The sequence below is a fragment of the Notothenia rossii genome (assembly GCF_949606895.1).
Source record: "Notothenia rossii genome assembly, chromosome: 8".
Taxonomy (NCBI): Eukaryota; Metazoa; Chordata; class Actinopteri; order Perciformes; family Nototheniidae; genus Notothenia; species Notothenia rossii.
This window is the reverse complement of record NC_136906.1, coordinates 41812917-41829937: the sequence shown is the minus strand read 5'-3', so window position 1 is coordinate 41829937 and position 17021 is coordinate 41812917. Positions and strand designations below refer to the sequence as shown.

Below are 17021 nucleotides of genomic sequence, written 5' to 3'. Positions count from 1 at the left end.
GGGGGTTATGTCACGATTCTCATGTTATGTCACGTTTATAGTTTTGTAGGTTTGGGTGTTTTTGCTGTTTTCCATGTCATGTTTTCCTTTGGGTTATTGTCTTGTCATTAGTTTCCCTAGTGTGTCTAATTGTCTGATTATGTTCACTTGGGCCCCTGTGTTTTCTCCTCTCTCCTCACCTGTGTCTTGTTGTGTGATTGAGTCTTGTGTGTATTTAAGTTCTGGGTTGTCTGTCTGTCTTGGTCGGTTCGTCTTGTTCCCTGACTAGTTCTGCGGTGAGTGTTCTGTTTGTCATTGTATAGATATATCATAGCCTTGAAATAAAGGAATTTTCAGTTTATATCTGCATTTGGGTCCTGCTTGTTTCACAAACCGTGACATAAGTGTCCTACACTAATAATACAAAGTTATTATGGCTCTGTGTACCTTGTGTGCACCGCCTAGTCGTTAAAGCACGTTATTGCATTATTGTTTTTATGTGTTATATTTGATTACAAAAATATTAAGAGTACATTCTTTCATAGGGGGAAAGTAGAAGGTCAATGATAGAAATATAGAAAATAAAAAATCAAGAAGATACTGTAAGTGATCTCTACAATAAAACAGTTTAGTGCAGGATGTACAAAGATATTAATAGGACGAGGTGCAAAACAGAAAAACGAATTAAGAAATTAGAAATGTGCAGAATATGACAGTTCATTGGTGGAAGTATACACACATATTGATAGATGTCTTGTAATGCGCTGTTGAGGAACCTGTGACCCAAGATTTTCATTCATTGCATACACCGTAGTTGTGTATATGATATGTCAAACCTTTGAAAATCTTGAAAGGGATGTGCAAAATAGCCATAATATACAGTCTTTAATTAACTATTAGTAGAGAATAACGAGTAATGAATATACTTTATTACTGGTTTCCATTCAAGTCAATTGCAGATAAATGTTTAGTCTTCTCAAGCACCAACTATCAAATATCTCTCCTGATTGTTGGCACTTGACAATCACCATCCCTGAATTTTACTCAGGTGTAACTAAAGTCTGATTTAAGGGTTGTTTATATTTTACATCATTAATCAGAATCTGCAAAGTAACTCAAATAATTGTAGTGGAGTAAAAATACCAGGTTAACCTCTGCATTGTTGTGGAGTAGAATTAAAAAGTAACAATGAGCTGCGCATTATGAACACAAGCGATTTTCACCCATGTATTAATTATATGTTTTACATTTGATAACACCAATGTCATGGCAACTTCTAATTGTGGGAAAAACGAAAACATTCAGTAGAGACGTCCCATAGAACATTTTGCGAAACACAATAGCCAGCATGTGTAGTTCTGGGGGGACGCTCAATTCCAGTTTTGGATAGTATGGCATGGTTTCGTTCCATTTCAAACAGCTGTTTGACGCTAGGCGTAACCTTGGCGCACTGCCACTCCAACATCCAATCCCAGAGCTTGAAGATTAATCACGGGGACTGTAGTCCTAAACGATAGCTGGGGATTATGGGTAGTGTAGTGTCTTCGGCCATCCTAAACTCCGAGAGGCCTACGTCTGTTTCCGGTTATTTTTATTTTGAAATTCAGTTCCTGACGGACGTCAAAAAAGCCAGAGATTATGGAAATAAACAAATAAATAAAAACAAGGATAATTATGTGTTATTGTTGAGTAAATAACAGTGTGTTATTTTGAAAAGAATAACACATTAGAAGGAAAAAAAGATTTAAAAAATACAGATTTCAGTATCCTGAGGCTCTCAGCCCTATTTATTTTCCTCACAGATGGCAACAAAAGTCAGAAATTATACAATTTAAAATAAAAGAAATAATTGTGGCTTGATATTGAGTAAGTACATGTTTTTATGAACCACACAGCTTCCGGTCTTCCTATAACACGTAATGCCGTGAGACTACCAATAGAAAGACATTGCTTTTAAAATCGTGCTGTGCAACACAAAAAAAAGGTGAAAATCGTGTTGGTGAACACGGATCAATAGATTAAAAATCGTGTTGGTGAACACGAAATGCCATGAGACTGGGTTGGATAGTGACAATATGTGACCCGCTCTATCGAAATCAGTCGGAAGTCGCAACGGCTCATTTCAAAATAAACGTGGATTTGAGTAAAAAACTAGTTTTTCGGGGTTTTGGTGTTTTGTTTGATTTCAAATAAACAACGTCTTGGCTTTCAGAATCTGAAACTTTTATTTCCAAAATCAAACGATAAATACATGTTTGAAGCTTGTAATGGGAAGATGACAGCTCTCACGCTGCTCTTCCGCAGCGCTGCCCCCCCTCCCTCCGGCTGACATTATGAATGAAAAGCGTATAGTAATCATAAATAACACGGCAGAGTCCGTGATAGTTTATTTTCATCTGATTTCAAATAAACAAAGTCTTGGCTTTCAGAATATTAAACTTGTTTTGCCAAATTCAGATGATAAATACAACTTTGAAGCTTGTAAAGGCATCATTACGAGCGGAGAACGGAGTAACGTAACGTCACAGCTGGCATAACAACAGCCGGTGTTTCTTGTGAGGGTTTTCCCCGGGAAACCAACACAATACACACAAACGCAAAATACACAAACACACACACACACACACTATATAAACCAACATTATTCCTCGCGACCTTCACCCAGTAAAACGAAAATATTTTTCCTCCGTACTTTGACAATTTATTAGCCGCTAATCAGATCGATGGATTCCAGAGAAGATCAAATCGCAAGACTGTTGAACTCCAACATTGTGAGAGGGACAGCCTCTGATGAGCAATGGGTTCAGCTGATCACTGATTACTTTTTGACGGCACCGGTTGAAGTTTCCCCGTTATCCGGCTCCGATTTAGAGTCAGACAGCCCTGACACTGACAGCAGCCCTCAGACCACGGATGCTGAAGAGGATGAGGACACCACAGAGGAACAACCACTGCTGAACGACCCGGTGGCTGAGACACTTCAGTCCGTACGGCATTATGTGAGCGAGGACAGCGCTCAAGAGATTGAGAGGGCCCATGACTACAGGTGTAGCTGTACATTTAATGATGGAGTTCCCTGTTACACCCGTTACACCCCTGAGGAGATGGTCAAGAGACGAGACCAAATGAATGAAATGACTAATGGTAAGTAACGTTATAACGTTATATTATTTAAATACCTTTGACTGTGGTAACGATGTGTGTGTGAGTATGGGTTAGTGTTAAAAACATAACAACAATTAAAATAATGCTCACATGACCACCTACAACTTAAAGTTGGCTAATACTCATTGAAAAATTATTGTGGTGAACATTTTCATAAATGTTTCAACCCTACATTTTATCCACATGGGGAGACATATTTTTTTGGCTACCCCTTAAATCACATGTGGCCCCAGCCTAATTATCTAAAGATGTGCAGAGATAGGCAGCTACAAATGTATTATCTCATGTGAGAGCAGTTTACTCTGGAGTCACTGCCAGACTAGCCTGTACTTATTATTACCCTTTATAATAGATAGAATATGTGTGTATGGGAGTGTGTTTAACATAATACTATAGGCAATGTGTGGGGGGTGGGCCTGTGTGTTCTGTTACACGTTAAAGATTTAAGTTGTGTGTGATGAGTGATTGACACAACACATTATGTAATGTTATATGATTTTCCAGGTGAAAAGCATTTGGTGCTACTTGGAAAGATAAGCTCCAACATAAACCTCTCCAAAGAGACCGCTTGTGCAAAGAGAGGACACCAAAAGGAGCGGAAACAGCAGAGAACGTCCTATTTCTTAGATGGGCACAAAATCTGCCGGGAGACTTTCAAGTTTCTACATGGGTGAGTTTGATTTTGAAAAGGCTACTTCACTTTTGGTAGTGTTACTATTTTCAAATGAAGTGGTAATAAGCCATGCATGAGTTGAACTGAGTTTGACAATAACTGAATAGAAGCAGAATTTACAGCAATAGTAATACATAAATAAATAAATATATATATATATACATGCTTTTACATAATGAAAAAATACAACGACAATGTATATACTACAATGCATACATTAAATAAAGCCATAAAAAACAATCAAAGACTGATGTTTTAAACCATTCCAGAATTTCTCAAGACAAGCTGACAGGCATCATCAAGTTCTACAAGGAACATGGCTTGGCCCCAAGGATAAGACGTGGTGGTCGTGTGGTGACCAAAAGGGTGTTGTCCTTTGAAGACATCCAGCGAATTGTACGGTTCATTACCAACTTTGCAGATGTCTTTGCCATGCCACTTCCTGGACGGATTCCAGGGTTTAAGAGGACGGACATCAGTGTTCTACCAACAACTGAGACCAAGTCCTCTGTGTGGCGGAAATACAAGGTTCAGATGCAGGAGAAGGGTGGGTATTTTCTTATATTTTAATCTTGTTTTTTTGGGTTTTTTTTACACGAGGAAACCTCAATGGAAAACTAATGATGAGTAATCTAACAATGCTATCTTTGTCTTTAATCACCTTTCCAGGTCACCGTGCTGCTGGCAACAGCACATTTAGGAAGCTGTGGAAGGAGCTGACTCCCAGTGTCATTATTGGGAGGCCGATGACAGACCTATGTTGGTTCTGTCAGAAAAACAACATTGCCATCTACCGCAGCTCCAACTTTCCCGACTGTGTCAAGTCAGCGAAGCTCAGGAAGCAGGAAGAACACCTCCGCACCGTGGGGGTGGAGCGTCAGGCTTACCAGGAGATGGTCGCCAGCTGTAAAGAAACAGCTAGAGAGCTGGGTGTCAAATTAGGACCCAACCAACCCTGTAGCAGAGACATCACCATCCACTACAGCTTTGACTATGCACAGCAGGTGAGGTGTGTGAATGTGATGAATGCTGTGATAATCCAGAATGTTTGGAATGTAACAATATGAATATTCACACATTTTTAGAATTAGAGTATAGATCACTCATTAGTTAATTCATCTGTTGGTCTGGTGTTACAGGTTCACTACCCCAGTGACCCTCTCCAGCCCGGGCCCATTTACTTTATGGTTCCCAGGAAGTGTGGACTGTTTGGTGTCTGCTGTGAAGGTGTTCCTCAGCAGGTAAACTACCTCATAGATGAGGCTCATTGCAGCAGCAAGGGTTCCAATGCTGTCATTGCCTACCTCCACCACTTCTTCTCTCAGTATGGGCTTGGGGAGAAACATGTTCACCTGCACTGTGACAACTGCTCTGGTCAGAACAAAAACAGATACCTCCTCTGGTACCTTGCTTGGCGGTGCATGGTGGGACTCCATGAAGATATCTCCCTCAACTTTCTTATTGCTGGCCACACCAAATTTGCACCTGACTGGTGCTTTGGCCTGTTTAAGCAGCAGTTCCGCCGCACACCAGTGTCCTGCCTGAAGGACATCAGCCAGGCTGTCAGGTCCAGTACCGTCACTGGAGTCAACATCCCCCAGCTGGTTGGCAATGAGTCAGGGGAGACCTTCGTCAAAACAGACGACTGGCACAACTTCCTTGCCCCCAGCTTCAGACCGCTTCCAGGTATCAAGAGGTACCATCACCTACGCTTCACCAGTGCCGAGCCTGGAGTGGTCTACGCCAAGGAGTTTGAAGGTAAAGAAGAAGAATCCTTCATGCTGCTACGCACAGGGTGCTTTACTGACCAGGAGGCACGTCCCACTGAACTGACTCCCCCTGGGCTTGATGAAAAACGGCAGTGGTATCTTTTTGAGAAGATCAGAGAGTTCTGCACTGAGGAAACCAAAGACATCACCTGCCCCAAACCCTTAACACATCATCCTTAATGAGTGAGAGTGCATAATACATCAACACTATGTAATTCTTCTATAAATGCTGTAAATATATATTTCAAATTGGTTTTAAGTACTGTTAGCTACTCTGTTGATTGTTTGCTATTTTTATATTGTGTAGTATATTTATCTGTTCTGTTGCTTGCTTCTTTCTCTAAATTAGCTTTTGTGCCAAATGATTCTAATGTTGTTAGAGGTTAACATGCAATCAGTTCATTTAAGTATTTATTCATAGTGTTTTTCATAAAAATTGTATATTGATGATTCTGCACGTGGGTATGGGTGTGCACGTGAGTACGGGCGTGCACGTGAGTACGGGTGTGCATGTGGTCTGGGTGTGCACATGGCCATGTACATGGGAATAGATGTGTGCGCATAAGCATGTGCTCAAACATGACCAAAATACATACATAAATTGATGAACGTGCACGTGAGTTCGGGAGTGTACGGGAGTGCACGTTGGTACGGCGTGCATGTGTATGTGAGTGCCTTTGTTCCATGTATTGATGTATGAAAGTGACAACAAGAGAACAGTATATTGTGTGTGTGTGTGTGTGTGTGTGTGTGTGTGTGTGTGTGTGTGTGTGTGTGTGTGTGTGTGTTTTTGTGCAAACAGCTCTAGATGAATTCGTTTTATGGTATGGTTCATTTGAATAAATACCTAAGAAAGTACTGCAAACTTTGAAGGCCTTTTTCTCAAAATCATGGTTCGATGACATTCATTATGTAAAGTGACGTATTTTGCTTAATATTTGGAGGACAAAAACAATATTGATATCATTAGAAAGCTAAGAATCTCATCTTTCCAACAGTGTATCAAACTCAAAATGTGTTTCAGGGTCAATGTGACTGAAAATGATAGAGCAGGTCACATATATGCTAGCTAGCTAGCTCAACGATTCCTTAAATAATATTGCCATAGAAAAGCTTTTCAGTTCACATCACGCTCTGCCGCTCCGACAGGGAGCTCTGCTCTGAACACCTGAACGGCCCGTTCTAACAGCTTTTCACCAGCGGTCCAGTCTGTACCACAGTGACTCCGGACGCGCAGTTAATATTAACGAACGCACCCGTAGGTAATGTAGCTGCTGAAGCTAGACCATCATCTCGGAGCAGCAGAGCCTTATTATACATCCATGAGAGCAGAGCCGACAGGCAGGAAGACTCGAGCACACAGCTCGCACTTCATTATAATATATAAAAAAAGAACACCATGCGTGTCATGATGGCACATAACAGCCCACGGCCGCAGATTACTCCGGGTCCCAGACCCCCCCACATACCCCATACCAATATTTTTATTGCAGATCTATATGAATCACACAAACGACCTATTTTGGATTCGAAACGGCGAATTTCGCCGAAAGGTGACAAGTTTGCATTCCTGAACATAGACAGAGCACAACTGAAACATAACATCTGAAACGGTGTAACAACATAATACACTTTGATGCAGCTTGTGATGTGAGGAGTGAGGGACACGGCTTAGAACGGGCGTGTCGCCTGGCAGGACAGGAGAGTGTGCACCAGTCTGCCTTGATCTATGAATTCATGTCCGTGACACTCACTGCTGCCCACAGCTGTTTTATAGAAGGAAAACCTCCTTCACTTCATGAAAGTGTTTTAACCACACACACCTCTATACACACACACACACACACACACACACACACACACACACACACACACACACACACACACACACACACAGTTGACATGAAATCACTGACAAATATATATATACTATATTCAACTTCATTAAAACGTTATTAACGTGCCTAAACTCAGTAATTCACAAAAAATATTTATATTTTAATGAAGCCTCGTCGGCAGATCAGGATCCCAAATACCTAATTACCTTAACACTAGAACCGCCAGAGGTTTTTGTATACAGATGTAGCACTTCATTTCAGACTCCAGCTTACAGCTTCCTGCCTACGACCTGCCAAAGACTAGTATAGAGGAATGTTAAGCCCTCCCACTATTTTCCAAGAGGGCGTTGCCAGATTTTCAATTTCAGGTTTTAACCAGGAGATGGCGCTTCATTCACAAATACAGAAAGACAAGTTTCATGGACTTTCAGTTGTGTTTTGAAGAGCATTTGAACACACCAATATTTTTAGATCAACTAAAGTATATCTAATCTTGTAATTCAACAATATATAGTCTTTATATCTTAAATAATCATAATTAGAATATTTATGTTTACATTACACTTCTTTATTTGTTATGCTCATACTTTAACCTTTACAATCGTTTGCTTTAATATGCAGTATATTTTTTGTATATTTTTGTGTTTGCTTCCTCCTGCTCCCTTTCGGACACATACTGTATGATTTATTATTATTATTAATATGAAGATTTATTAAGATAAGATAAGATGTTACTTTATTGATTGAACATTTTAGTTTAGAATGTGCTGTCCCACGGTAATTCAGAAGGCTCACAGGTCACATTCCGACCATTATTTAAAATAATAGGTGCTTTCACACCGTCTACAGTTTGATTTGTATAGAGGGAGCTCTGTCAGTTTTCGAATTACCCATTTGCTTTCGGGGAGCCCTATTTTTAAGAGCACATCCTGCAACTAAATATGTCACACGCACGCTCTGTTGACTGGCGCAGCAGTGCGGATGCGATCAATTGCTATAAAAACACTCTTCTACTAATACAGACGGTGTCACTATGCCGGCGGATGTGGCCGTTGTTGAAGCCTCTTCAGGCTCCGCATCGGCAGGCCTCTCCCTCGGTGTGGAGCTGTCAAGCTCGACCCTAACACCGCTTACAGCCGGCCAACTAAAAGTTGTTTTCCGTTCACGTTGTCATTTTTAGACTCCTTCGCTTCTTTGCTTGTGAATCCAAAAGCTGTGACGCTTGGCTGTTTTCGTTTTAGCATATTTTTTATTACAAAGCCAGAGTTAAAAAAATATCAATATGAACATTTTAAATACCACGCCGGCATCACCGCCATACAGTGCTTGAATTGGGCCGGTACTCACCGGTACGCAGTACCAGCACTTCTGATTTTTACCCATGTGGTACCAGCACTTCTTACTGAGTACCGGCAAGGTGCCGGTACTCAGTAAAATGCCGGTACTCAGCCGCCGGAAATATACGTATATATTGTAAACGCAACGCAGTGCAAATGTGGGTCTGACTCTGCCTCACAGATGGTGACTGGCTGTCTACATGACGTGGCCTGCCGACATTGCATCATACTAATGCCCTCGATTGGTCTCTGTGTGTCATTCAAGCTCGGGAGGGTGTGTGTTGGTGTATGTGTGTGGCGCGAGCGAGCGAGAAAGCGTGCGCACCGGTTACGTGTATTGTTGTTAGCATCTGGTGCTAGCTAGCTGCGCTAACGGATATAAGGAGCTGTTTCAACATCAAGGTGGAGGGAGAGTCCTTTGCTGTCAGACTGAGAGGCTGATAACTACAGCTCTGGTGAGGTAAATTACTCTCTGAGTCTTTAGATAGTTAACTTAGTTTAAGTTATCTCAGTGGGTCTCAAACGGTTCGGTCACCATTTATGTAAACACATATTTCCATTTGAGGGGATAGTGATTAGTCAAATATGCCTGAATAATACAAACAAAATGTTAACTAGGTGAAAAAAGGTAAGATAAACTTGTTGAGAGCTAAAACTAGTCTTTGCTGTTGCCTCAAAGGGGAGCAGGGGGAGAGGAGGGAGACAGGAGAGGCTGATTCAGGAGCCCAGACACACTCACAACTATAAATGAACCAAAAACAAATAAATAAACAAGTTTCAATGTTTTTTCATATTGGATATTGTATGTTATTGGTTATGGCCATATACTTATGATTTTATGATTATTTAAATGTATACATTTTTGTTTCATATGGGTGTAGTCTCTTTATTTCCCCCTCAAAATGCATCAGATTGATGCATTTAAGTCCAACATTTAAAAAAAATCTTACCGGGGGACCATGCCCCCGGACCCCCTATAGGATTTGAGACCCAGCCCTACTGTTCCCAAATAGATTTGCAATTTTTTTTAAATAGTAACCTATCTCCATATGTTTCTTTTTGGGTAGTAGATTTAAACTAGAGGGCTATCACTTTGTGCAGCAACGCTATTGACAAATAAATCCAGCAAAATGGCACAAAAAAATAGTAGTGGCCTCAGGGACGAGGAGTCATTTAACCAGCCAGTAGGAGTCAAGCTTTACTTTCTTTTATATCCATAAAGAAAAAGTAAATCTGTTTACAGTTGTTTCATTATGGATGTTGAGAGGTATCCATATATCTCTTCATTTTGCTCTCAAAGTGCACCAGATTGATGCATCTAACTTCAATATTTAAAAAATAATGTTCCCGAGGGAGCATGCCCCCGGACCCCCCTAGACTAGAGGGTGTCAGGTCCACTCAACACTTATAAAAATAGCACTTTACCACTGCACCCCCTCTAATCTCAGATGCACCCTGAGTCATTTTGTTTAAGTACAGTGAGCCTTTCTAAAATATACAGTAAAGAGACAAACCCACCAGCATTATAGGATATACTATGACTTTGTGCCAAATACTTGTTGCTGATTTAGAGTACTGGCACCTTTTTTATTCCAATTCAAGCACTGCCGCCATAACCATAGCAACGTAAGTAAGAATGCAGCGCCGCCACGTACAGATGGCAACACCCAGAAATATTCACATATATAAAACAAATATTCAGAAACTGTAATGAACAATAACTATTATTTATTTCAAGAACTGTTATTTACAGAAACTCAACATTTCTAATCTGTGTGACACAAATATGCACGATTGTTTTGGGCTCCCCCTATTTATCTCAAAGTCAGCCTTCAGGGGAGCTCCCTCCCTCTTCGGGGGAGCCAAGCTCCACCTAGCTCCTCCCCATTTCGAACAGTGTCTGTGGCTGAATGGCCAGCTATTAGGTACGGCGCATTTATCATATGTGATCAGAGCTAACTGCCTGCCGTCAGATTTCATTTAAAAAACAGATCTGATTTTAAGACTATTTCTGCGCTCATAAAGAATAAGAATAATGCGTATTGAACTGGTTTCATTAATTAGTGAGTTTATTAAACACTAGAACCGCCAATCGGGTCAATTTGTGTGATGTGTGTTGTGTGTGTGCAATGTAACTTTTTTTCAATAAAATATTAAAGTCTCCCAGTCCGTGACTTTTCCTGAAAGTGTGTTATGTAGCACCCTATGTTGTTAAAAATTGCATTCTAATAGCGGGATTTGACGGGTTTAGGTAGGCCTATACAAAAACCTCTGGCGGTTCTAGTGTTAAGGTAATTAGGTACAGTAGAAGCCCTTTTTTATCAGTAACAAATTTAGCAGTTGAACATAAAAGTCAACTAACTGAGGGTTACTTGCAATGACAGTGTTGTGTCTAACTGTAAGCTTGTCACTCAGAGTAACCTACCGTTAATTTAGCTGCTGGAGAAGAAAGATCAGGGGGGGAGGGGGGGAGAGAGCTGTGGTTGATGGGCCATTAGTTGTGTAAATACACAGCTGAGAGCTGCCATTTCATTCAGACTGTTTAAAAAACGGTAACAACGGACTATTTTTCTGAGCGGATGCATGTCAATTTAAATCAATACATACAACTATTTTTTAAATCAATAAAAACATTTTCTAAATCCATAAAAGCATTTCAATTAATATTGAGAATGTGGCCATGTAATAAGCGGGATAATTTGCAGCAACTTGTTCCTTATGGGGAAAATAACACCCTTCATCCAGATGAGGATCCCTCCGCTACACTTTGGGATCCTGATCAACCGACAAAAGCTCCATTAAAATATACATATTTTTGGTGAATTACTGAGTTTAGGCACGTTAATAACGTTTTAATGAAGTTGAATACAGTATATTCATATGTGTCAGTGATTTCATGTCAATTCGGCGAACATAAACATAAATGATCGTGGTGAAGATGATGATTAAATTAGGATTAAAAATCGAGAGCCGGGTTGCATTTCCTCCCGTTCGTTTTTTTCGAATAACAAAATTATTTTGTTAAATAACAATATGGTGATGTTTTGTAAATGATTACATGTCTCTTATTTAGCACAGTAGTATGATATCCGTGACATATGGATCTTAACAAAGTTCCGCTGTACATCCAGCGTACTGTATCTGACTTTATTTCACATGAGCTTCAGTGTGGAACCCCACTGCACCCCCTGGTGGATCAATGATCCATTCCAGCTGGCTTCATTATAAATTACATTTATCTATCATGGGGGCGGTCTCAAGTCAAGCTGGAGATTTTCCCTTGAGCGAGGGCAGATCCCGTACCAATCACGGCCCTCGCGTTTCAAACTGTCTGAAATGAATCGCTACATCTGTAAGCCTACCTAAAACCGTCAAATCCCGCTATTAGAATGCAATTTTTAACAACATAGGGTGCTACATAACACACTTTCAGGAAAAGTCACGGACTGGGAGACTTTAATATTTTATTGAAAAAAAGTTACATTGCACACACACAACACACATCACACAAATTGACCCGATTGGTGTTTCTAGTGTTAAATAAACTCACTAATTAATGAAAGCAGTTCAATACGCATTATTCTTATTCTTATCATTCTTTATGAGCGCAGAAATAGTCTTAAAATCAGATCTGTTTTTTAAATGAAATTAGATGGCAGGCAGTTAGCTCTGATCACCTATGATAAATGCGCCACACCTAATCGCTGGCCATTCAGCCACAGAGCTCCCTCTATACAAATCAAACTGTAGACGGTGTGAAAGCACCTATTGTTCTAAATAATGGTCGGAATGTGACCTGTGAGCCTCCTGAATTACCGTGGGACAGACAGCACATTCTAAACTAAAATGTTCAATCAATACAATAAAGTAACATCTTATCTTATCTTAATAATATCTTCATATTAATAATAATAATAAATCATACAATATGTGTCCGAAAGGGAGCAGGAGGAAGCAAACACAAAAATATACAAAAAATATACTGCATATTAAAGCAAACGATTGTAAAGGTAAAAGTATGAGCATAACAAATAAAAAAGTGTAATGTAAACATTGACATTATTATTATGATTATTTAATATATAAAGACTATATATTATTGAATTACAAGATTATATATACTTTAGTAAAGTATCTAAAATATTGATGTGTTCAAATGCTCTTCAAAACACAACTGAAAGTCCATTAAACTTGTCTTTCTGTATTTGTGAATGAAGCGCCATCTCCTGGTTAAAACCTGAAATTGAAAATCTGGCAACGCCCTCTTGGAAAATAGTGGGAGGGCTTAACATTCCTCTATACTGGTCGTAGGCAGGAAGCTGTAAGCTGGAGTCTGAAATGAAGTGCTACATCTGTACATGCTGTGTAGTTCCCCTCATGAATACTTTTTTTTTTTTCCTAGTATGATCTCCTCTGCATTCATACAATACACCGCTCTCCCTCAAACCACTGACAATGCTACGGCCAACCCAGATTCAGCCCCCACTGATTCCGACACCGAACTGTAAAATTGTGTGTAAAATTGCCATTCCCTCGTTTCAGTATTCTTTTGCTTTCTACATACAGAGTCTGTCCTCCACAAAAACAGCCACTTTCCATGACATGTTTATGATGTGTTTACTTATATGGAGTGTATTCATTGAAGTGTTATATTAGTCTATCCTGTAATTTGTTTTATTTTCATGATTGATCAGAGTATGATCAAAAGGGGGGAATGTAGTGGCAATTTCTTATATTACTTTATATAGTAAAACCAAATGATGATATTATGCTTAGAAATTGTTTGGTCAACTCGACCTGTTGCTTCCCGCCAAGGTCGTACCTGGAGGATGTGGCTCTCCCTATGAAAGCATTGTAAGATAACAGTTTTCTAAGGAAAGTCTTATCTCTTTTACTTCCTGCACATCAACAGTCCTCTATAAAATACACTCACACATTATACCCTGTGTGCACTCCTGCAGACTACTCTGTACTCTGTGAGACATGTACCTTTGAAGCGCTTCAAATAAAGAACCAACGAAAGACAACGCTGCTTGCTTTCACCAGTTTATTATTGATTACTCTCATTGTACATCTTTACAGTATTGACGAGTTTAAAATATCCACGACACTCTCTGTCAGCTGTCTTTCTGTCTGTCGATCTGTATGTCTCTGCCTGTGTAGCTGTCTTTTTGTCTTTCTCTCTGTCTGTGTTGCTGTTTGTCTGTCTGTAAGCTGTCTTTCTGTATGTCTCTCTGTCTGTGTAGCTGCTTGTTTGTCTGTAAGCTGTCTTTTTATCTGTATTTCTCTGCCTGTGTAGCTGTTTGTTTGTCTGTTTGTAAACTGTCTTTATGTCTGTCAATCTGTATGTCTCTCTGTCTATGTAGCTGTTTGTCTGTCTGTCGATCTGTATGTCTCTGCCTGTGTAGCTGTTTGTTTTTCTGTCTGTCGATATGTAACTCTCTCTGTCTGTGTAGCTGTTTGTCCGTCTGTAAATTGTCTGTCTGTTGATCTGTATGCCTCTGCCTGTGTAGCTGTTTGACTTTAATGTGTTTAAACAAATGTATTGGTTTGAGAATAGTTAATATTACTTTATTTTACAATTAAAATGACTGCTCCCATAATACTGTGTCCTGTCAGGTTGTGTATTTATGTACATTTGGAGGGTTGTGGGAGTGGCCTTATAAAGTGGTGAAGTCACGCCCTTCTACTTCCGGTCCATGGGACCTTATTTCGGAAAAATTATGTATTGAAGTCAATGGAGGGAGAAAACGTATCTTTCGATCCCGTTGGAATTGTGCCACGAATTACACATATGATGTTTGCCAATCTTAAAAAATCATATCCATGTCAAAAAAGTCACAGTTTGTCGTAAAACTGTTGAAATATAAGACTATGAAAAATACGCAACTAGAACTACAAATCCCAGAGTCGCGTAAGTGATGTCATAAATGATGTCACAATTGTTTTCGTCCTTTAAATATAAGAGATAGCTAAGATAAGATAACAGTAGTTATATTCATACCCCTTCCATCACATTAGTATACAGATGGGCCCGCCCCCAATTATGCTAATGAGCTAAGCCCCGTCTCCCTTTGTTCAAGGTGTTATTAGATGTAGGTGTGATATCCTTTGATGTGAGGGGTGAGGTGTAATCACACGTAGGTGTGAAATTCCCCCCTGTAGTAGCGCTTTTGTTGTCTAATCCTTTGATTTGAGGGTTGAGGTGTTATAACATGCAGGTTTGATATCGCACCGGCATGTTATAAGCCTTTGATGTTAATCTATGTGTTGATTAAGGCAGTCTCTTTGAAGTTGTGCGTGACACTGTCTCGCACCCCGTCCCTCTCACACCCCCCATGTGAGGGGTGATGTGTTATAGCGTGTAGGTGCGATATGTCATTTATTGTCTAATCTTAGTCCTTTGATGCACCCTGGCAGTAGAGCCTTTGTTGTCTAATCTAATTAGTCTTTGATGTCTGTCCTTTGATGTGAGGGTTGAGGTGTTATGACATGCCGGTGTGATATTTTGTACCGGCATGTTATACGCCTTGGATGTTAATCTATGTGTTGATTAAGACAGTCTCTCTGAAGTTGTGTGTGTGTGTGTGTGTGTGTGTGTGTGTGTGTGTGTGTGTGTGTGTGTGTGTGTGTGTGTGTGTGTGTGTGTGTGTGTGTGTGTGTGTGTGTGTGTGTGTGTGTGTGTGTGTGTGTGAGTGTGAGAGAGAGAGAGCCTGTCTCCCCCTTTGTGTCACACCCCCCTTCCTTTGGCCGTGAGACCAGAAGCTAGGGGATGGAGTTAGTTTAAAAAAAGAAATACGCTCAAACTAAATAAAAAGCCATTAATTTTCGCTCACTAACACACCTAAAAACGTTATTGTCCTCACTACATTTGATTTAGTTTTTTTTTTTAATGATTTGTGCTTGCTAACGATGTTTCTTTTTAAGTTTTGTGTGACTGTTAACTAATGTTTAATTAGTTTACTAACTATAAGGAAGTCTATTTTATGAAGAGGGTATTCATATTAATTTAGAAATATCTTATTTAGGTTTTAATATGATTGGTGATAACCAAGGATGTTCTCTAAGTTGTAGGGCTTGTGAACTAATGTTTAATTACTTTATTAACTACATGGGAGTCTCTTTGAAGAGGGTAATAATAATTGAAAAGATCTTAATGACCCCGTGATCTTGTCTTTTTTATTGTTTAATTGCTTCACATAACTATAAGGAAGCTCAATATGAAGTTATGCGAGGTTCTATTGGGGTAATATTAGATTTTGCTGTATGAAAAAAAAAGAGAAGTTTTAAAAAATGTTTTTCCTGCTGTATTCATTACAGGGCGGATGCAGTGGGGCTGATCAGAACAAAGAAAGGCTGTAAACACTTAAAAATACATTAAAATCAGATTTATATGTTTAGTTGTTAATGATGAACAGGGTTCAAGGACTTTTTGGTGCTCCATATTTGTTCTAGCTATTTAAATAAAAAACCTTTTCACCATTTATTTTCTTATGAAGATATAGGAAAATTCTTTTTTAGGCCCTATGATTAATTCCCTGTGGAAAGTGAGTATATTTAAACTGTATGTGTTGTATTTAGCTTATTTTAAAAATCAACTTTATGTTTTTATGTGTAAAGTTTCCAAAATAACTAGGGCTGTCAGTCGATTAAAATATTTAATCGCGATTAATCGCATGATTGTCCATAGTTAATCACGATTAATCGCATATTTTTCAAGTTTGTAATACTCTTATCAACATATGAGTGGACAAATATGCTTTATGCAAATGTTTATTATCATTTGAACAATGAGAAATATTGTCAAGAATATTAAACACAACAACCTCTGAACATTACAAATATTCGCCTCAATTCAACCTGGAACCTCTCTCATACAATAATACAATACAAAGTGTGTGTGTGTGTGTGTGTGTGTGTGTGTGTGTGTGTGTGTGTGTGTGTGTGTGTGTGTGTGTGTGTGTGTGTGTGTGTGTGTGTGTGTGTGTGTGTGTGTGTGTGTGTGTGTGTGTGTGTGTGTGTGTGTGTGTGTGTGTGTGTGTGTGTGTGTGTGTGTGTGATGGATCGTTGGAGCTATGTGCAACTCAAGGCATATGCTCGAACGGGAGATGCCTGGACGCTGCAATCATGTTGCACTATCCGTGCTGAGTGTGCTGACTTTTCGCACAATGTCCCACTGTCTGGCTACCTGCATAAAGTCAAGTGCTCGGCGCAGTTGTCAGCGAAATGTCGCTCCTCTGTTTTCATTCAAACAGCTCCT

General features: G+C 39.6%; 2 protein-coding genes across 3 annotated transcripts in view; one reads left to right on the top strand and one right to left on the bottom strand.

The window, feature by feature from the left end:
• LOC307017377 (junction plakoglobin-like) overlaps positions 1-17021 on the bottom strand; it is a 708820-nt gene that overhangs the window by 397335 nt on the left and 294464 nt on the right. The gene's annotated exons all lie outside the window — the stretch shown is intronic.
• On the top strand, positions 2059-6640 carry LOC307016467 (uncharacterized protein). The gene is made up of 4 exons (XM_079645588.1): positions 2059-3814; positions 4087-4364; positions 4487-4821; positions 4957-6640. The coding sequence occupies exons 1-4, from the start codon at positions 3630-3632 to the stop codon at positions 5764-5766; spliced, it is 1608 nt and encodes a 535-aa protein (XP_079501714.1). The 5' UTR covers positions 2059-3629; the 3' UTR covers positions 5767-6640.

Bases quoted from the DNA above. Each gene is read 5' to 3' on its own strand.
- LOC307016467 (XM_079645588.1), top strand. From the start codon at position 3,630: ATGTTATATGATTTTCCAGGTGAAAAGCATTTGGTGCTACTTGGAAAG. The intron at 3,815-4,086 runs GTGAGTTTGATT...AAACCATTCCAG, and splicing joins ACTTTCAAGTTTCTACATGG to AATTTCTCAAGACAAGCTGA. The intron at 4,365-4,486 runs GTGGGTATTTTC...TCACCTTTCCAG, and splicing joins GGTTCAGATGCAGGAGAAGG to GTCACCGTGCTGCTGGCAAC.